Consider the following 21178-nt stretch of genomic DNA (forward strand, 5'->3'; position numbering starts at 1 on the left):
GTCGAGTCTGGTGTTTGGGCTGTGAGAAAGGGCCCCCGGCAGGCACTCACAAGGCTGGCCTGCCCACCTGTGCTGGAAGAATCTAACAATGGCGTCTGCCAGCCCAGCCCCACAGCCAGGAGAGCGTGGCGGACGTGATGGGTAAATATGCACCAGCGTCCCCAGGGCGGCCATCCAGAGGGAACAGCCCCTCCAGAGGTAGATGTGCCCCCGGTCGCCCCTGGGAAGGACGCCGTCAGGGGAGGCGGAGCACAGAGCTGTCTCCGCATGGAGGCCTACCGAAGCCGGGCTGCCATGGGCAGGCTTCGGAAGGGTTCGAGCCCCTGGGCCTAAGACTCCATCCAAGAAACAAACCCGAGTGCCGGCCGTGCCCTGCTGGAAACCAGCATGTGGGAGAGGATCCCATGCATAGGAGCAGGACACATTGTATGCCACGGGAGACCTGAACGAGGCCTGTCCGGCTCCTGTTGGGGAACGTCACACTCCACAGAAGACGGCGGAGAAAGTTTGAATTCAGAAGACATGTCCGATGTCCCTGATGAAAGACAAAGGAAACTGTAGACATCCATCCTTCCCAAAGCGTTTAACTCAGTTTGTCAGAACGCTTGGTAGAATGGGGCACCTGGGTAGCTCAGTGGGTTAAGCCTCTGCCTTCGGCTCAGGTCATGATCTCAGGGTCCTGGGATCGAGCCCCGCATCGGGCTCTCTGCTCAGCGGGGAGCCTGCTTCTCTCTTCCCGCAGAGAGAGCCTGCCTCTCTGCCTACTTGTGATCTCTCTCTCTGTTAAATAAATAAATCTTTAAAAAAAAAAAAAAAACCCTCGGTGGTGGCTGGGGGTCGGGTGGCTCAGTTGGTGAGGCGTCTGCCTTCGGCTCCGGTTGTGATCTCAGGGTCCTGGGATCGGGCCCTGCGTCAGGCTCTCTGCTCAGTGGGGAGCCTGCTTTGCTGTCCCCCTACTCTTGTGCTCTCGCTTGCTCTTGTCTCTTTCCCTCCCTCTCAAATAAATAAATCTTAAAGAAAGAAAAGAACCCTCTCTGGGACATTTTGTCAGGGGAGGCAGGGAAAAAGTCCCAGAATAACGTGCCCACAAGTGCCCCGAATGCCAGACGTGTGCCTGGGGCTCCTGCACAGCTCCGTGTCCCCCTAGAGCCCTCTGAGGGAAATCTTGTCAGCCTTGGTGACAGGGAGGTTCAGTAACTTGCTGGAGGTCACACAGGGGCCACTGGGTGTGGAGCCCAGCTCTGTGCCGGACCTGGGAAGACACAGGTGGGAATTACCAGAGCTGGCAGCAGCGGGCGAAGTGCGCGTGGCGTGGGCGGGCGGGCGGGCTGCGGACGGCAGGCGGCCGACCGGCCCGCGGGGAGCTCGCGTGATGAAGGCACGTCTGGAGGAGGGCACAGGCGGGGGAGGGTACAACTGATGTGCCCACCCCTTCACTATGTGGACAAAAGAACTATTAAATGGCTTAAAGAATCTCTACATCAGGGGCGCCTGGATGGCTCAGCCAGCGAAGCCTCCGACTCGGGCTCAGCTCAGATCTTGTTCTCAGGGTCGAGTTCCAGCCCCACACTGGGTTCCATGTGGGTGTGGAACCCACTTTAAAACCAGGGGGAGTAGTATCTGATTTCTGGAGGACAAGGGCTTTCCCACAGAGGAAATTAAGTATATAGGTTTGATTTCCTCAAAATAGTAAAATACTATAAATTTAAGACCCCCCCCTTAAAGGGGGAAGTTGCGACATCACCGATGGTGAATATATCTTAAAAACGTGTCCACACCAGTCAGAGGAACACCTAAGGCGCTTGTATGGACACGGATGAAAGGGTGTTGCTCAGAAAACGCCTGGCATGCAGGCGGGGTGCGGACGGAGCAAGGGGAGCAGCCCTAAAACCTGCAAACCCACCAAGTCCACCTCTGGGACCCTGTCCTCGAGAACAGATCCTAAGTCAGGGGCGGACGTATGACACAGGCCGTCCTGTGACCCCAGAACCTAGGAGTGGCCTGACGAGATGGGGCGCCGCTGTTACAGGGCAGGTGTCCTGGGGGAAACAGGCCACGATGTGGCTGCATCCACGCTGTTGGCGGTGTGTAAGGACGTGGCTGGGCCAAAGACCGTGCAGAGGGTGCGAGAGAGATTGAGACCCGTCGAACTGCCGGTGGGTTCGCTACACAGCTGGTCACAGTGGCTGCCTGCGGTCTAGACCTTTTTGTATCTTTTGAATTTCGAGCCATGTAAATACATTATTTATTTCAAAAGAAATAAAATCCACATTTTTAGAAACAGTTCTAACATTGACTCCTTACGCCGTCAACACTAGTGAGTCAAATGTCACAAAGCAAACACCAAAGGCCTCTGAGAAATCCCACTTACGAAGCATTTTACAATATGGGAAAATGCTTATAGTAAGTTTGAAGTTGGCCCCTTTATTTGGCGGCCACATGGGGGGAAGGGGAGCAGGACGCCCCTGCCCTGGTTTCTCCCTGCGGTTCCGGTGTTCCACCTGGAGCGTGAATTCTAGAAGCAGAAATTCTTTTTACAAATCACTGAAGACAGCAATCTCTCTTGACTGGGGTGGTTACATGTGTGTGGACATTTGTCAGAACTCCTCATGACACATGTAAGGTCTGATTCTCAGGGCACCCAGCTGGCTCGGTGGGGACAGCATGTGGTTCTTGATCTTAGGGTCGTGAGTTCAAGCCCCATGCTGAGTGTAAAGCCTATTTTAAAAAACCTTTTTAAAAACGCCTCTTCCCATCTTTTACTCTATATTTTCCATCTATATATCCCAAAATATATAAAGTGTGCATCTATCATAGGTCAGTCATGCCTCCATTTAAAAATGCAGCCGGACTGAACCCCAGGGGAGCCATGGCGGCAGCCTCTCGCTTCTGGAACAGGGGCAGACCCTGCACGGCTTCCCCTGACCGCGCTGGCTTCCTTCCTTCCCGGTGCCCAGGAAGCATCCTTGTCCTGAACAGGACGGGCCGTCATTTAGGAAATTGCTCTCAGCCCGGTAGTTGAAGCTGGTGAAACAGAAGGGAAATCAGAGTCATTTGCATTGAGGTGGTATCAGGCCGAAGTCCGCACGTGGCCCTCACTCCCCTGCCCTCGTGGCCACCTCCCCCAGGCCACCCCGATGGCACGCGTCATCCCGTGATGTCCCTTCCAGGTTCCCTGCCCGAGATCACGACCCCTATGTGGAGGAGTGGCCTTGCCTCCCCTGTCCTCCCCCGACAGGCATGTGGGGGAACGTGATCCTGGCCCCCGAGCTCTAGCGGGCTGGGGTTCCTGGGCCGCCAGGTGGGCGTGGGGACGGCAGTCTGGGGCGCTGTCAGGTTTTCCACAGGAAGACTGGCGTTGGTGAACCCATGTGCAAAACAAGGTGCCTCACTCCGGAGGAAAAGAGGCCTCGTTGTGGACAGAGACTGGTTGCCTCTGAGAAGCCACCAAGGCCACCTGCCAATGACCGAGAGCTGAGTCGCCGGCTGCCCTTTCTGGAGCTGGAGGGCCCCAGGTTCTGATAAGCCCAATGCTAGGTACTTCCTGCCCAGCCTCCTGCCCTCCCTCTGGCCAGCAGCGGCCACCAGATAACCCTGGCGTCACTTATCACCCTGCACCATTTCCCTAGGTCCTCTGCGTTCACAGACGCCTGCAGTACCCTGAGCCAGGCGTCCCCCCGAGTCTCCGCGGGAGCTGTGGCAGGATTCAGGCCCCACTCCGCAGCCATCGGGCAGTGACGGCAGCCTGACCTTGGTTTCTGTGGCCCTCAGTGAAGCTCCAAGCAGCGTGAACTCCATTACCCTCCCAGACCCCATCCCACTCGCCCACAGTGAGGAGGACATCAGATCAGGGGCCATCGCCCCGGGATCCCCTCCTCCTGCCCTCTCAGTCCTCCAAGGCCTAGAGGCCCCAAAGTCACCCAGCAAATGACGGAGCAGTCCCCACAGTTTCTGCTTCCCGGTCACCCTCCAACCAAACCACCTGTTTGGGCCCCTGAACTTCCCCTGAACACGTGCTCAGGCTGGGCCCCCAGGCTACAGTGCCCAGAATGATCCCGCCCAGGTCCTGCCTCGTTTGCCTGACAATGGGTTCTGTGGGGCGCCCCTTCCACAGCCTCCGGGGGAGGCCCCAGGCAAGGCAGCTCCCCCAACTCTGCGTCACCCCAGTCCCAGCCCGGGGCCCTCAAAGGGGCAGCTATAGGTGCAGAGTGGAGGGGAAGAGGGGCCCAAGGGGGTTGACCCACCGAGGACAGAGCTGAGCCTGGGGAGACAGGACAGGAAGTCTGCAGGCCCAGGTTCCCTGTCGCTCCTTCCCGGCAGAGGCTGCTGGTGGCTCCAGGCACCAAGGCCCTCCACAGGCCCATGGCCCAGGAGCCCCCCATTACTCTGCACCACCCTGTCTCCTCCTCCATCCACCCCCAAAGGCAACAAGCCCTCCCCCCAACAACGGCATCGCCGATCTGAAGACCTGGGACTGCCTAGACGAGCCAGGGCTCCTGATGCCCCAAGTCGTGAGCTGGGAGAGAGGTTAGCGTCCATTTGCCCCAAGTGTGAGTGTGCAGAGAAGCTACTTAACTGACCCACAGGGCACAGCAGGAGGGAGGCGCCCTCACTCCCACCTGCAATCTCAGTCCCCAGGCCTCACACTCACCCACTCTCCCTTCCTCCCCACCACTGGGCCGACCTTCAGGCTGCTGCTCCCGGCAGGACATGGCGGCCCTCCAGCCTGGCCCGGCACAGGTTGAATTTCATGGCCCGGTGGAATTCCCCGGGCAGGGCCGCCTGGTCATCCTCCCTGGGCTCCAGGCTCCTCAGGGCACGGAGCATGCTCCTGAGGGGCAGTGGCACATCCCTTAACAGGTCATCTTCAGAACCTTCTGGCAGAAGGCAACTCCAGGAGCTGGGCTAAGAGCCCTTGGCCACCAAGAGCTACAGCTGCCCCATCTGCCAGACGTGCTGCCGAACACCCACCGGGGGCTGAGCCGAGGGGGCACAGGGGAGCCCATACCCAGGGCTGGAGGGTGGTCGGGCCTGGGAGAAGGAACATCCAACCCACCGGAAGACGGGCTGGAGCCAGAGGCCGGGGGCTCCACAGTGGAGGTGAGAGAAGCAGGAGCCCCAGGACTAGGTGACTGCTATGTGCCAGGGGAAAGCAGAAGGGACAGGGACAAGTCCAGTCGCTGTCACCAGGATACCCAAGGCCCAAGGCCAGTGTGGGAGGGGGGAGAAGCCTTCTGCCCTTCTCTCCCCGACACAGGAGTTTAGAAGGCCGAATGTGCCCAATGCAGAGGAACTCCTAGGATTTCACAAGACCTGCTCTCAGCTTCCGCACAAGCCGTCCCCGCCTGTCCGTCCACACCGCCTGCCCCTGTCCAACTCCTTTGCTCAGCTGTTGTCTCTCCCTCTGGGACATCTAGTCCTAGAGGCTCTAGATCAAGACAGGCCGCTGGTCCTCACCGCCCTCAGTGGCTAGCCAGCGAGTGGAGGGTTGGGCCTGGCTCTAGAGAGCCACATGACCCCTGAAACCTTGCAAGGAGTTGGGGAGTGGGGAGCAGAGCTCAGCCAGGCCCGGGAAAACTGCAGCTGGGGGCCCACCTGCCCCGCCACGCACGCAACATAGGAAGCAGAGATTCTCCTGTACAGAGACCAATATATGTAAAGTGCTGGGTACATCGCTCTGAAAAATAGATTTTCCAAAAATCCAGCGCCCAGGGGGTGTTCCCCGCCTCAAGGTCTACCCCTTGCCCGTGAGGTCCAGCGGCTGCAGGAAGGGCGGCAGCGGCAGCTCGTCCAGGGCCTCGGGGAAGCGTCCGGGCGAGATGGCGGTGACCAGCACCTGCATGGCGCGCATGAAGAGCGAGGGCGGCGCCAGGCCCGCCAGCCACTGGAACTTGTCCTCGCCCAGCAGCCGCTGCCAGCGCGACCGGTCGCCCAGCAGCTCCCGGCGGGCGGGCGCGGCGTCTCCGGCGGGCGCATACAGCGCCAGCAGGTCGAGCAGCAGCAGGCGGCGCTGGCGCGCCTCCCCGGGCGCGGCGGGCACCCCGGAGGAGGCGGCGGTGGCGGCATTGGTGGCCCCGGGATCGCCGGCCAGCTGGCGCAGCAGCAGCTCCAGCGGCGTCAGGCCGCCGCCGTCCCGCAGGCCGGGCGACGCGCCGTGGCCGAGCAGCAGGAAGAGACACTCGGGGCGCGCCAGCTCGCAGGCCACGTGCAGCGCTGTGCCGCCGCCCTCCACGCGGCCGCAGCCCCGCCGGTCCAGCAGGCGCGCGCGCTCCTCGGGCGGGAAGTCGCGCACCGCGCGCAGGATGCGGCGCAGGATGCCCACGCGGTTGTAGCGCACGGCCAGAGCCACGTGCGGCCCGGGCGCGGCGCAGCAGCGGAAGCCGGCGCTGGGCGGCGCGAGCGCGCGGCGCGGGAACGTGGCCAGCAGGTAGTGCGCGTACGCCTGGTGGTCGTGCACGAGCGCGTAGAGCAGCGCCTCGGAGGGCGAGTAGGCGGCGGCGCGGCCGCGCTCGTCCCAGTGGAAGGCCTCGCTGGCGCGCATGTCCTCGAGCAGCCACACCGGCAGCAGGTCGCGGACGGCCTGGTAGAAGGCGAACGACGACTTCCGACACTGCTTCTGCGCCCGGGAGCGCGCCGCGCCTGCGCCCTCGGGCCCGCCATCCGCACCGCCCCCGGGCCGTGCGTCCCAAGGCATGTTGGTGGCGCTGGTGGCGGCCTCACGGCATGGGCCTGGCGGCTGACCACCTGCAGGGAGGGGATGGCGGTAAGACTCCCACACCCCCACCCGCCCCGGAAGCTCCAGCTACTCTTCACAGCTCCCTTCTCTCCTGGACCCGTAATCACCTCCCTACATCCTTGATCAAGCTGCACCTGATCTCCCAACCTTTTTGTGTCTAGTTCTCTGGCACCTCCGCTGGAGATGCCTTTCCCTGCCCCCTATCCTCACAACCCCACCCACAGTCAAGGCCACCCTGAAAACCCACCAATACCCCTCCTCCAGCCCAGGGACCCGCCGACCTGGCTGACCAGGTACATCCAACCCCAAACAGAAAAGACCAGGGAGGGGGGTAAATATTGTAATCCACAACTCCACCTGGGCCAAGCCCCACCTAACCATGACCCTATCCCTCTGAATCCTGATCACAGATGGGGGCCCCTAGAGCCTCCCCCCATGGGGCCAGGCAGGGTCAGAGCTCTAGACCCAGACCTACCTGGTTCCTGGACTGGGATCACAGGACGTGAGTGTATCACTTTCCTTCTCTGAGCCTCAACTTCCTCATCTGTAAGGAAAGGGTGGGAGGAATAAACACTGAGCCCCAGCAGGGCGAGATGGGGTGGAGCCTTCCACCCCAACATGATGTTTGCTGGGTATCAGCAACCCTAGCTGCTGGGAGGAGGTGGGAGGACAAAATCAACCTAGAACCGTGAGTACAACTCTTCACAGCAGATCGTCTCCAGATCTGCTACTTCTCTTGATCTTCCCAATTACTAGATGAACCAGGTACTGTCATCCCATTTTCCAGCAAGGGGCAAGCTTATCCAAGGTCAGGCAGCAATCACGGTACAGCCAGGCCTAGAACACAGATTCCGTCCCTCCCGGTTTGGGCTCATTCCAGAAGGGGGGGACGCCCAACCCACAGGCTGCCCAGCTTGGTCCCTGCCTGGCCTTGCCCTCTGAGCCCCCAGCCCCAACCTGAGCCCTAGCCTCTGACCCCTGACCCTGGTCCAAGCTCCCCACGCTTTCCCTAAAGGGTAAGTCCTTGGTTGCAAGGGGGCTGGGTCAGCGGACAGGCCGCGTCCACACACACTGGGTAACTAAGTTACAGAGACGGGCGCGGTGGGGGTGGGCTGCAGCCAGAGTGCTCTTCCGGGGGGCCCCATGACCGGAGCAACCCCCCAAGCCCGGGACTCTGCCCCCCAGGTGTATGTACCCCGTGTGGATACCCGTGGGGCGCCAGGCGGGTTACGTAAAGTTGGGCCGCCCCACGTCACTGGGCAGCGAGTCACCGCCGCGGCTCCGTGAATGGGGGGTTGGGCCACCGAGGGCTGGGCAGTGCGCCCGGGGCAGCCCGCCAGCTCTTCCCCGTCCCCTCCCGGCGGTCGCGGGTCACGGGGGGCGAGGCCAGGGTGTTTGCCGACCGGTGGCCAGTGCAGTGAGGGCTGCACCTGCGTGTGCATGTGCCCAGCGGACACGAGGGGGCGGCGGCCGGGGGAGACCGCCCGGGCCGGGGGCTGCGGGCCGAGCGGGCCGGGGGAAGGGGGACTCACCGTGGGGGGCGGCGGTGCCGGGGGCCTGACGTCCCGGTCCCGGCGGAGGGCCGGAGCGCGCACAGATCCCCCGCGGGTAGGCGCGCAGGCGAAGGTCCCAGGACTGGCGGGCCGCCGCCGCCCGCGCCCGCCGCAACCGCGGTCTGAGCCACCGCGGCCGGATAGCTGGGCGGCGGCGCCGGCGGCGGGCGGGCGGGCGAGCGGGCGGCGGGCGGCGCAGTGCGGCCCCGGCCCGGCAGGACCGCGGGACCGTCCGCCGCCGCCATTGGCCCGCTCTGCTGGGCCCCGTCGCCGCTCATTGGTCGCTACGCTGCACCATAGTTGCGTCACCAGCTGGTGGGCGGGGCGCCCGGCAGGACCCGCGGAAAAGTTGGGAGAAACTTGAGGGCGCGCGGGGGGCGGGGCTGGCTCGGCCGGCACGGGGCGGGGCTCCTGGAAACCCGAGCGGCCCGCGAGGAGAGGCTCCCCGCGGGCTCCCCAGCCCGCCGCCGAGGCCCTGGAGGACCGCGGGGCCCCACGCTTAATGCGAGTCTCCACAGACAGTGCCTGCCTCGTCACCCCAGGAGTCGTATTCCACCTCCCCTCCGCACCGGCCCTTTATGACCTTGAGCGAGACCTCCGGGACTGCTTTCCCGACTGGACATGGAGGGGGTCAAGAGGCAGAGCTGTGACCCCTAAGGGCCCGCACTGCGTTCGACCCGGCCAGGATCGGGGCACCGGGAGCCCCTACTCCAGGCTGACGTTCCCGGGGGCCGGTGAATGGACGGCTGTGAATGAGCGCGTGCTCTGTGCTGAACAGTTGATTTCATTCTCACAACCGCGAGCGGGGGGAGTTATGACCCCCAATTCACAGGCCAGGAGATGGAGGCGTGGCCTCCAAGTGAGGAGCAGCCCCAAGGGAAACCAGGTGCTTCCCCTGCTTTTCTTCAGACATTCTTGGGGGGATCGGACCCCAGCCTCTCCACAAAGGGTCCAGGGTTGGGGGTGCCACACATGCAGGCGCCCAAGGTCATGCTGAGACCCCCACCGGAGGCTGCCCCACTGAGGGGGGGGGGTGGTCTCATAGGCCCGCCCTGAAGCTCTCAGGGGGTCCAGGGCCACCACCAGATTTAAAGAAACGAGGTCATTGTCCCAGGAATCTGGGATCCACCTACCTCACCTCAGCTCTCCCCTCTGACCTCTCTGGTCCCCAGTTTCCATGCATTTTGTCCTAGCTTTCCCATTCTGGCATTTCTGAGTCTGATTGGCGGGGGGGGGGGGCGGACTGAATGGAGAGCCTGGGGTTGACAATTGGCCTTTTGGAGCACCCCACCCCCCCAGACCCTGGGAGACAAACTAGGGAAGTGGTGCCCCAGGTCAACTATCTGGAGCTCAAGGTTCGAGCCTCCTTGCTTCCTGGTCCTCACCTCTAGGGCTGGAGTTCCATCTCCATGACTACTGATGGACTGAGGATGCCAGGGCATGGGCTGCGGCTGCCAGTGTGAGCAAAGGGCCTCACCACCGGTCTCTCTCCACCTCTCCCTGCCTCCTCGCCTCACCCTTCAACTTGGCCTCCTCACGGGGACTCCTAAAGGCATCTTGCTAGGAGTCATGTTGGATCCCATTTCTCCACCACTTAGAAGCTTCCTGTCCCTGTGGATTAACCAGAAAGACCAGGTGGGGCAGAGGAAAGGCATTCCTGGCCGAGGCACAGCTGGGGCAAAGGTCTAGGAGCGGCAGAGGGAGGCTTCAGAGGTCGACTGGGAGAGGCCAGGCCTTGGACACTGGGACAAGGAGCTCAGGTTTGTCCTGAGGATCTGGAAGTGAAGGCGGAAGGGGTTTGGAAGTCAGTTGGTTAGTGAAATATCTCAAGCAAACAAAAATAATCACAATGAATGCCTGGGAGTCATGGTCCAGTTTCAGAAATAACAGGTGGGTAAAACTGAAGGCCCGTGTGACTGTCCTTCCCCCAGCCCAGCTCTGGGTCTTTCCCATGGTGGTGGCTAACATTGGAACTCTGTCCATCATGGCACCGATCAGCCCTCCCTTTCAGTGGCTTGCTGTCTTCTCCCAAGGTTGTTTTCAGACTCATCTTCAGGGGTACGTGCCGCTCTGGGCTGCTCTGGGTTGCTGAGGCATCTTCTGCTGGTGGGAGCTGTTCCTCTGTGCCTGAGCACATGTGAGGCCCCCAGCACTGCTAGCCTGTTCCTACTTGGGGGCCACACTGGGGCCCAGACCCAGGGAGGAGGTGCCAGGGTAGGGTGTGACCTCCTGCAGCCCCTTCTTAATGCCGGACTGCTTCAGGAACAGCGTGATCAGGGTGTGAAGGGGCAGCTTCCCTCAGGAAGGGAGGATGGACTTGGGAGGTGAAGGGTGGCTGGGGCAGAAGGGAGTGTGGGGGGGGGACTGCCTTCTTGGTATGGGGTTTGACTTTTGACCCTGTTATGTTCCCTCTGGAACCCAACCCAAGCCCATTTCCCTCTCTCCTGGGAGAGCTTGTCCCACGGGGCACCTGGGTATGCCCAGGCAGGGAGTAGAGTCAGGGCCCTAGAGCCCAGTTCAAGGTGTCTGCTACAGGTGGAGGGAAGTTCAGAGGGAGCTTCCTGGGGGCGGAGGCTGGTGCCAAACATGCTGGGATCCAATCAGTTACTCACCAGCTGTGGGGACTTAGGCTGAGTAATTCCACCTGTCTCCAGTCTCTTATCTGTGAAATGCATCAGGTGGATTTTCAAATCTCAAAAGGAAGAGGAGGACTGGCAAGGCCAGTATGCGAAATGGCCAGGACCAGGAAAGAGGATGGGGTACCCCCTGCCCCCACCTCACCTGGGTCCTGGACTTCACCTGGCTGTGCTGGGCCAAAGCCCCCTTGGCCTCCAAGGGTCCATTCCACAGGTGCTCTCTCCTCCCCCTCCAGCTTCTCCCCTTGGACCCAGGCTTATCCCCCCATGCACTCAGGTTCAAGCTATCCCACAGAACTTTTCACACCATCCAGTCGGTATTTCGAGGCTCAGCTTGAGATGCCAACACAGACTAAAGACAGGATAAAACCAAGGGGAGACAAGTGATATCCTGGGAATCAAAGAGTCCAGCATGCGAAGTGAAGGACTAACAGTCAGAAGGGGTAAGCATCTCCGGTAATCCAGTGGGAAGCACCAACCCAGGAGGAACATGGGCGAAGGGCAGGAACAGGCAATTCCCACAGTGGACAATAAACACATGGTCTTCAGCTTGGTAAGAAATCAGCAAACATTTAACAGGGTGAAGAATTAGACCCTCACTCTCAGGCAGACGAGGGGAAGGCACCTCCAGGCACCCCACCCCGCGCCGAGCAGGGGAGATGCCATGCACTTGGGTGCAGCAGTTCTGGTGGGGAAGGCATCTCATCGCACAGAAGCACTGGCCCACGGGCCACAGGTTCCATGTCCAACAATCACTACTGAGGTTCTTGTCCACTTGCTTACTCCTTTGGAATTTTATGAAAGAATTTAGACTTTATTTCATACCTTCTGTCTACTTCAGAGTTCAACCTTGGAGGAGAACACAGGTGACTACAAGCAACAAGGAGGTAGTGTGCCCGCTGTGTGTTTAGCAGTGACAGCCTGGAAACCACGTAGGTGACCGGCCGAAGGGCAAGGGCTAACATAATCACGATCCACCCTTCCCGGCTCTGGTTTTTGCCAAACAGCAGCTGGTCCCTGCTCCTCTACTGGGCTTGTAGACAGGGCTGTGGGAGCCTGAAGCCTAGGGACCAACTCCCTCGTATGGTGGAGACTCCACTCCTGCCCCTCCCCCGCCAGCAAGTTCCCCCTGGCATCCCTGGGGCCCTGTAGGGTCTCCGGATCGGGCCATGCTGCATCTCGGGCTTTCTCATTGAATGAACCGGTGGATTCTCGTTTCGGCATAGGCCAGCTGGAGCCAGGGCCCATCCCTGGAGAAGCCTGACTTATGCAAGTATGTACCTGGGACAGTGCCGGTCATGCTGCCATAATTATAACAGTGTCCCCTTCACTCTCAACGGGTCCCGGTTTAGAAGGTGAGTCCTATGGCTGCCTGATGCCCAACACGCACACCAGTATTACGGGGCCACAGGCAAGAGCAGAGAGCCTGAGCCGTCCCTTCGTCATGGGGAAAGGAAGGACCTCTGAGGGAGCCATCCCGGGGAGACACCAAGCTCTCACAGGACACAGTTATGCCCGGCACAGAGCTAGCCGCAACGACTCGGCATTTTTAAATATTCTAACCTAAAAATGGGAAAAGAAAAGGCATACATGTTGTTTGAGAAACGCTGGGAGCCACACATGGGTCTCCCGCCAGCAGAGCCTCCTGGGGAGAGAATCCAGGGTGGGGCGACCCTTTCTGATTTTACTCTCTGTACCTTCTTTGGTGGTTTGAATCTTTCACAAGGGTACATACTGGGATACTACTTTTGTAGTTAAGGTACCTTTTTTTTTTTTAAGTAAACTCTGCCCCCAACATGGGGCTTGAACTCATGACCCTGAGGTCAAGAGTTACATGCTCGACTGCCTGAGCCACAGGGCGCCCACGATCAGTGTTTAAAGAGGCAGTTCCCGTTGGCAAAATGCTATCTCGTGGCCATCACGTCACTGACTTGCCCGTAAAGTAAGTTGGATTGTCAGCCCACTTTACAGGTAGGGAAGCTGAGGCTCAGGAGACAGGGCTTTGCCCACAGAGGTGGAGCTAATAAGCTTCATCTCGTCCCAAGAAGGGAAGGCTTTGGTTTCGTGAGTTCCAAGGCGCCTTGGGGTTTCAGACTTCTTTGCGAGAGCTGATGAGAGCTGCGGCCCCTCCTCCTAGAAGTCTCTCTCCCTCACAGAAGGGAGGCCTCAGACACAGGTTGGGGTGTGGGTCAGGGCGCCTCCATGCCGGGCCCGGGGAGTCTGGCAGCCAGCGAGCACTTCTAAGCAGCTTCACTCAGTAACCTTTCCAAAGAACAGGCCCTTCGAGCATGTTCTGAGGACTAGAGGTGAGTGGGCATGAGAGACTTCCAGGAGGAGGTTATCTGAGATGAGGGGGAATCATACGGAGCCCCTCGTGTCATCCGTCAAGTCCCTTGGGCTCCGTGTCCACACACTCTGACCCCACAAGTCTGCACTGCTCCATCCCACCTCCCGGGGCCAGCCTGCCCCCCCACTCCTGTGGAGCCATTTTCAGCCACAGCCTCCTCCAGCCCTAGAGGGATCCTGCCAAACCCACAAGAGGTGGGGCCCTCTTCTGCTCAGAGGCCTCTGCTGGGTGATGCTGCCCATCTCAGACCAGACCCCTGTTCTGCCTCAAGGCCAGACCCTCTCACATTCCACCCGGAGCCTTGGCCATTCATGCTCAGGTCGCCAAGGCCCTTGCTCGTGCTATTCCCTTGGGCCTGGACGGCCAGTCCCCAGAAGTCTGCATGGCCTCATTGCAGGTGTCACCTGACTAAAGGAGCTCCTCCAGCCTCCGGGGGGTTCTTCTCTGTCAGACGACAGGGAGGGGGCCGGCCTGCCCCTGCTGGAGGATAGTGGGTGCCACATAAATGCTGACGACTTAGTGGAGAAGGAGTTAGGTGGGTGCATGGGGTCAGAGCACCCCAGGGTGGGGGGGGGCAGGCAGGGGCGGGAGCCTAGCAGGCCTGGCTGGTTGTGAGGAGTGTGGGCAGGTCCTGATGCCTGAGGTGCCCCAGAGGGTAGGGAGCAGGAAGTACAGGATTCATCCAGGCTGCCCCAGAGCCCTTGCCACTAGGAAGTCCCAAGCACAAGGCCAAGATTTCAGCAGAGGCCCAGCACAGAGCAGACCGGGGGACACAGATCTGGCTGCTCAGGTGGAGGCCAGGTCCAGCTGCCTTGGGGACTGAGGTGGCAGGAGGGGGAGCTGGCCAGCAAGGAGAGCAGTGGGCAGGGCCGAAGGCTGAGCTTGCTTCCTCCCCCAGTACCCCCACCGAGGGCACAGTACAGCCCCCTGGCTCCATGACCTTGAGCGTGTCCGGACCTGATTAAGCCCTCCGAACTGGGGCAGCACCCCCTCACCGGGCTGAACCCCGGGGCATGGGGACAAGCACGGTCCACCATTGTCTGAGCCTTCTGCCTTACTTTCCACTAACCGGTCGTCATCGGTAGAGGGTTCTGGCCTGCAGTGAAGTGAGCCAGAGGGGGGACGCTGAGGCCGTAGGGCCAGGCCTGGCACAGGTCGCACAGCTGACTCAGTAACAGCGACCCTTGTGTGCCTGCTGAGCGTGGGAACACTCCCAAGGCCCCCCAGCCGTGGGCGTCGGGATCCCCGCTTCCGAAGAAACCCTTTCTCTGTAGTGACTCGAGGGGAAATAAGTTCGGGGAGGCGGCGCCACTCGGCAAGGGGCCAAAGCAGGTGCATGGAGGGACCCGGACGTTGACTCGGCTTGTGGCACCCATCGGGTGGATCCCTGCCCCGCGACCCTGGGGAGGGAGCCGTCACTAACCGGAGCCAGTGTGGGTTAGTCTTCAGTTCCCCTATGGGCACAAGGGACCAGAGCGGCAGGGGTGCGTCCCGCCCTGCCAGTGCCCAGAGCGGGCCGACACCGTCCCCTGGCGGCCGCGCGCGTCTTCGCAGCCTGCAGCCGGTCCGGGCCCAGCGAGGGTGTGGAGCCCGGTCGCCCGGGGGCAAGGACATCTGCGTGCCCTTACCGGGCGGCGGGGTCCGCGGGCTTGGGTCTCCACCTCCGACACCTCACCCCGCTCGCCACTCGCTACGTGGCCCCCGCCAGCCTCTGGGTCTCAGTCTCCGCTGTCAAATAGCGACGATCCTGCCCACTTTGCCCCTGTCCGCTGCCCCGGCACCAGGTTCGCGCGTCCGCCCGGTCGGCCCGCGCCGCCCCGCCCCGCCCCGTCCGCCCCCCCCGCCCCTTCCCCCAACCGGCAGCGGCCCCTCCCCAGGGGCGGGGCTCGGGCCCACCGCTGCCCTGACCCGCCAATCGGAAGTCCCGGGGCGTAGGGGGCGGAGCGGGTTGTTCCGCGAGGAGGGGCGAGAAGCCGGGGGCGGGGGGAATCGGGTTTCCTCTCCCCGCGCCTCCTCCGCCCGGGAGCCCTCGGATCGGGCTTGGGCGCCGCGTGGAGAGGGCGGCTCTCCCGGAGCGGAAGAGGCCGAGGGGCGCCTCGATTTCCGGACCTGGGAAGTGAGGCCGAGCGCTGCCCCCAGCCCCCACCGAGAGTCAGCCTCAAGGCCGCCAGCCCGGCTTCTGCACCCCCATGGCCTGCAGTCCGCAGTGACCCTGGGCCCAGCCTCCGCTGCCCCCCAGGGAACGAACCTTAGCATTAGCTGTTCCCTCCCCCAGGAATGTTGCCCACCCAGCCAGTGGCCTGAATGCACACCCCCCACCCCCCACCCCCCACCCCCGCTCCCCTGACCCACAACACCAGCCCCTTCCTTCATTCTCCCCGAGTGCATTTTTGTGATCCTCTTGAGAGCCAGCCGGTGGCCACAGGATACACAACTGGGAGGTGGCCGGCCGGGACCTCAGCCATCACTGTAACCCACTGCTGGGCCACCTCTCGAGTTACTGTGTCCCAAGACTGTCCTTTGCTTCCACTGCAGGGACCCCCTCCCCCCAGGACACGCCTTAGGGATCCTTCTGAGGGTCCAGTGCTGTCTGGAGGGGGAGATGAGGGAGCCCCAGGAAGCCTCCCCTTGCCCAGTGGGGAGCTGTGGTCCTTGAGGGTAAGGAGGGCCTTGCCAACTGTCACTGAAGTCCTGGGCTTTTCTTAATGTCCACTGTGGAGGGAGAACAGGATAGGTCAGTAAGGCCTGGGAGAGCCTGGGAGGGTGAATTGGGTGAGTTGCCCACCTTCAAGAGGGATGGGCAGGGAGTGAGGAGCATGAACACTGAGGGACGAAGGAGACCGCCACGGTGTATCAGCTGTCTGCTGCTGTGTAACAAACAACCCCACAGCAGGGGCGTGCGACCGCAGCAAGTCCATATTTCTCACAATTCTCTGCTCTGACTGGTTGGTTCTTTTCCTTTCTGTGACATCAGCTGAGCTCATTATACAGCTGCGATGAGCCGGAGGCTCAGCTGTGGCGAAACACCCTCAGTGCTCTCACTGCTGGTGTGGGCTGTCCACCGGCAGCTCAGCGGGCAGCCAGCTCCGGCTGTCGTCCCAGATCCTTTGGCTCTCTTCTCCGTGGCCTCTGCAGGCGCTAACTGGACCTTCCTCGCAACACGGGCACGGGCCTTCACTGAGAACAAGCCCGTGTGCCAGAGCTTATCAGACCTCTACGGCCATCACAGTTGCTCGCAGCTCACTGGCCTGAACAAGGGACATGGCCAAGCCCAGAGTCAGTGTGGAATGAGACTTTGCAGCGCCAGGACTATCAGGAAGCGTGGTCCCTTGGGCGCCCCCGATGTCGCAGCTTGCTGCAGTGGGAAAGTACCTAAGACGGAGGAGATGGTGAACTTCCAAGGGCTGGAAAAAACCCAAGGAGGGCTCCCGGAGGAGGAGGGCTTTGACCAAAGAGGGGCAGGTGCTCTGTTCTCCTCCCTGCTCCTGTCCTGCGGCCCACGGAGACTGAGGATAACCAACCGCTCTGTAAAGATATGAACTGGGAAATTTTCAGGTTGAAGGTTGCATTCTATGGACAGTGAAAGTAGGGCGATGCGATGGTGTCATGGGACATGGTGGACGGGGCAGCTGCTTTCGATGGGGCGGCCGGGGACCGCCTCAGAGAAGGGGACACTGAGGCTGAGCTCTGATGGACAGGTGTCAGACCTGAGGAATGCAGAGGGAATTCGAGTCCAGGCAGAGGGAACCATTAGAGCAAAGGCCCTGATTTGGGAGAGAGCTTGGCACACTTGAGGACCGGAGAGAAGGCCTGATGGGCAGGACGGGGTGGGCAAGGGGGCAGGGTGTGCAGGACTGGATTGTGTCGGGCCTGTAGGCCTCGATAATGCAGCTGGACTTTTCTCCCCAATGCGATGGAACAATACGACTGACCCAACAGATAGCTGCGGAGCATCTACGCGATGCCAGACTCCGTCCTAGGCCCTGGGGACTCATCACTGACCAAAACAGAAAAACATCCCTGCCCTTGTGGGTTATGATTTAAGAATTAAAAAAAGAAAAAGAAAAGAAAAAAAACGGGCGCCAGGGTGGCTCAGTCTGTTAAAGTTCAGACTCTTGCTCTCAGCCTAGGTCTTAATCTCAGGGTTGGGAATTCGAGCCCCGCAGTGGGCTCCACGCTCGCAGTTAAACAGTTAAACAAAATAAAACAAACAGAAACACTGCTAAAGGGGGACAAAACTGGGGTGTCTGAGTGGGAAAAGAGAAAGCTGAGGGCGGTGAGGGAAAATAAGGTAAATTCAAGAAGGAGCTTGGGAGATAATCTTCATGACTTTGGTGTTAGACAAAAAGGTCTTAGATTTTTTTTTTTCTGTAGAAGAAAAAATTGATAAAATGGACTTTATAAAAATTACAAACATTCGCACTTCAAAAGATACCTTTGATACCACAAACTGAGCTAGAGGAGTTGGAAATCATATATCTATCCAGAATATATCAAGAATTCTTGGAACTTAACAATAAGACACATGGCCCAATTTGGGGGGCGGGATTTTATTTTTAAGTAATCTCTACATACAACATGGGGCCTGAACTCATAACCCCAAGATCAAGAGTCCCACACTCCACTGACTGAGCCAGCCGGGTGCCCCATGACCCAATTTTTAAAAGAGAAAAAACTCTGAAAAGGCGCTTCACTGAGGAAGATAAACAGCCAGCCAACAAGCACATGAGAAGATGTTCCAGCCATTGGGAATCCAAGTTAAAGGGGTGCCTGGGGGGCTCAGTTAAGCATCTGCCTTTGGCTCAGGTCATGATCCCAGGGTCCTGGGATTGAGCCCCACATCGGGCTCCCCGCTTGGCAGGGAGCCTGCCCCCCCCTTCCTCCACCTGTTCCTCCAATTTGTGCTCTCTCTCCGAAATAAATAAATCTTAAAAAGAAAAAAAAGGAAACGCCAGTTAAAGCAGAATGAGACACCAGTACACACCGACTGGGACGTCTAAGCAGAGGCTGAGCACACCCACTGTTGACAAGACTGTGGAGGACCTTGCAGGTGGGAATGTAAATGGTGCGGCTGCTTCGGAAAACAGGCAGTTCCTCCCCTCTACTGGATGACACAGCAACCTTACTGCTCTGTATCTGCCCGAGAGAAATGCAAATAGAGACCCACACGCAGATCGGCACGCGGACATTGCTGCTGAGAGCAAAAAACGGAAGCCCGTGTTCACACAGAATGGATCAAGAAGGCGTAGTGTGTCCACACCACGGAAAATCACCCAGCCACAGAAAGGGATGAAAACACCTGATACCTGCCACCGGGGTAAACCTCAAGCACATGATAAGGGCAAAAAGCCGAACACGCCGCGGAGCCCACGAATGTGCTGTACACTGAAAATTGTGTTAAGAGGGTGGTGGTGTGACAATAAAAGGTTCTTAAAAAGTAAGAAACCAAACACAAAAGACCGCACCTTGTAAGGTTCTGTGACCTTGAAGTGTAGGGAAGGGGCAGGTGCGAGGTTGCCTGGGGTTGGAGCGGGGAGCAGGGGCTACACCTGCATTGTGCTGAGGACGTGCACATTTCCTGGAAGGCTCTGACCCGCCCTTAAAGCCGGGGGATGTCATGGTGTATGTTATGCGTCAATAGGGGCTTGGTTGGTTAAGCGTCCAGCCCTAGATCTGAGCTCAGGTCTTGATATTAGCATGGTGAGTTCAAGCCCCAGGCTGGGCTCCACACGCTGGGTATGGAGCCGGCTAAAAATAATAATTATTATAATATATATACACATATTTCTTAAAAAGAGAAAGGATGGAGGCCTAGGCCCAGAGAGTGGCCGGCGGCTCAGCTGAGGGCTGGCCCGCACCCACCCGGCGCTGGGGGCAGCCCGAGCCTTCCAGGTCTGCCCAAACCCTCCGGGCCTGGGGATTTTGCAGGGTGCCACCTGCTGTCCCTTAGGTCAGGAGCCCCTCCTGGGTGGGAGGGGGGCCCTCTGAGTTGTTTACAGCAAACCCTCCTTGAGGGAATGAGGCCTGTCGAATGATAGATGCTCCAAACCACAATCCCCCCCAGTCTGCATTCTCCCAAACCGGGGAAATCCGTTTCCTTCCAATAACAAGCTCAGGGCCCAGGGGAGGCCCCGCCCAGCTGCGCAGGTGAAGCGTGCAATTAGTCCCGAACAATCAGAGACGCTCCTCTGCTGGGGCGGGGCCCAGCCCCGGCAGACCCCAGGGAGAAGTCGACAGCGAGACCGCGCAGCGCACCAGGCTACCAGGCGGTGGGGCAGGAACAGCCTCCCCCAGCCCAGCCCCGCAGGGGGACAGGGGATCACTCTCTCGAGCCTGGAGCCCAAGGGCAGGGGTACCCACAGGTCCCTGCGCGCTGCCACTCACTGAAGAGTCGGTGCAGAGACCTAGACCCCAAAGAGGACACCCTAGGACTGAGGCCGGGTCAAAAAAGCACAGGAGCTGAAGTTCTCCCTGTGGGGGCTCCCTGAGTGAGAAAAGGGGCGCTGGCAGGAGGGCACAAGAGGGCGCTGCCCGGGAGAAGAGCAGCGTCTGGGGAGACCCTGGAACACCCCTTCAAAACACACCCCCTCTCCTACACCTACACCAACCAACTCCCCAGGCGCCAACGCTCAGGTGTCTTGTTAGAAGGGGCACCTGGGAGGCTCAGCCCAGAGACACGAATGCTCCCCCAGCCACCCTTGGTCATGGTCAAGCTTGCTCAGCTCAGACCTTGACCTTCATCCTCCTGGGGCCCTCCGGGTCCCCCCTCCCAGCAGCCCCCATCACACCACCAGGGGACGTCAGGTGCTCAGGAACCTGCCCGCGGCATGGGGGAGACCACAGGCCCCGCCGCGGATTGGACCAGGCATGGACACCTGACCCGGGGGAGCCCATCCAGACAGCCCAGTGACCAGTCAGGAACGGCCTGGGGGAGAGCGGAGACAATCCGATGCCTCCCCGGGACCCGAGTCAAAACAGACCCAGCCAGACCTGTGGGGTAGGGGCGGTTTCTGGCCGTCATGGGTCCCAGTTAGGCCCGGGAGGGTGGGGGGCGGGGGAGGGGGGAAAGGCCACCAGCAGGGTTGAGGCCAGGGGGCCTCGCAGAGGGAGAGGCCGGGAGAGAGGGCCTGGGGTAAGCGTCCACTTGACCCACCTCAGACTTCTCCAACCCAAGCCGCACCCAGGCCCACGCAGCCCTCCCCCATCACCTTGAACTCAACCTTGAAGGTCTGTCCGTGAATCACCCGAATGGCTTCAGATGCCCGCTGCCACTCACGGCCACACGCAATGCACCTGTCTGCTCCAGTATGCGGTAGCCTGAAGTCGCCACCACCAAGATGATGCTCCTCGTCCGTGCACCCATGACCATGACGGCGCGACGCGCACTTTGCGGCAGGTAGGAGACCCAGGTGTCCGTCAGCAGGTGACTGGAGTGGGGTGCCTAGTGGCTCAGTCGGTTAAGTGTCCTTCACCTCAGGTCGTGATCTGAGTTATGAGATCGCCCGACTGGGGCTCATGCACTGGGTGCGGAGCCTGCTTAAAATTAAGGTTCTCGGGGCGCCTGGGTGGCTCAGGTGTCACGTGTCTGCCTTCGCTCAGCTCCTGACCCAGGGTCCTGGGATGGAGCCCCGAATCCGGCTCCCAGCTCAGCAGGGAGTCTGCGTCTCCCTCTCCCTCTGCTTCCCCCCACTCATGCTCTCTCTCTGTGTCTCAAATACCTAAAAAAACTTTTTTAAAAATTAAGATTCTCTCTCTCCCTCTCCCTCTAACTCCCAGCTTCTCTCTCTCTCATATAAATAAATAAAACTTAAAAATTAAAACAAAGAGTTGAGGGGCGCCTGGGTGGCTCAGTTGGTCACACGTCTGCCTTCAGCTCAGGTCATGATCCCAGAGGTCCTGGCCTCCA

The 21178-nt window shown here is 60.2% G+C and overlaps 1 protein-coding gene across 1 annotated transcript; it reads right to left on the reverse strand.

Annotated features, from left to right (window-relative positions):
- Window positions 1–5633: 5633 nt before the first annotated feature.
- On the reverse strand, window positions 5634–8490 carry ANKRD9 (ankyrin repeat domain 9). Its single transcript, XM_046009868.1, has 3 exons — window positions 8269–8490; window positions 7212–7280; window positions 5634–6744 (listed from the first exon to the last, which is right to left on the reverse strand). The coding sequence occupies exon 3, from the start codon at window positions 6692–6694 to the stop codon at window positions 5735–5737; it is 960 nt and encodes a 319-aa protein (XP_045865824.1). The 5' UTR covers window positions 6695–6744; window positions 7212–7280; window positions 8269–8490; the 3' UTR covers window positions 5634–5734.
- Window positions 8491–21178: the final 12688 nt, after the last annotated feature.

This window comes from Meles meles, chromosome 6 (genome assembly GCF_922984935.1).
Source record: "Meles meles chromosome 6, mMelMel3.1 paternal haplotype, whole genome shotgun sequence".
In the NCBI taxonomy this organism is placed as follows: domain Eukaryota; kingdom Metazoa; phylum Chordata; class Mammalia; order Carnivora; family Mustelidae; genus Meles; species Meles meles.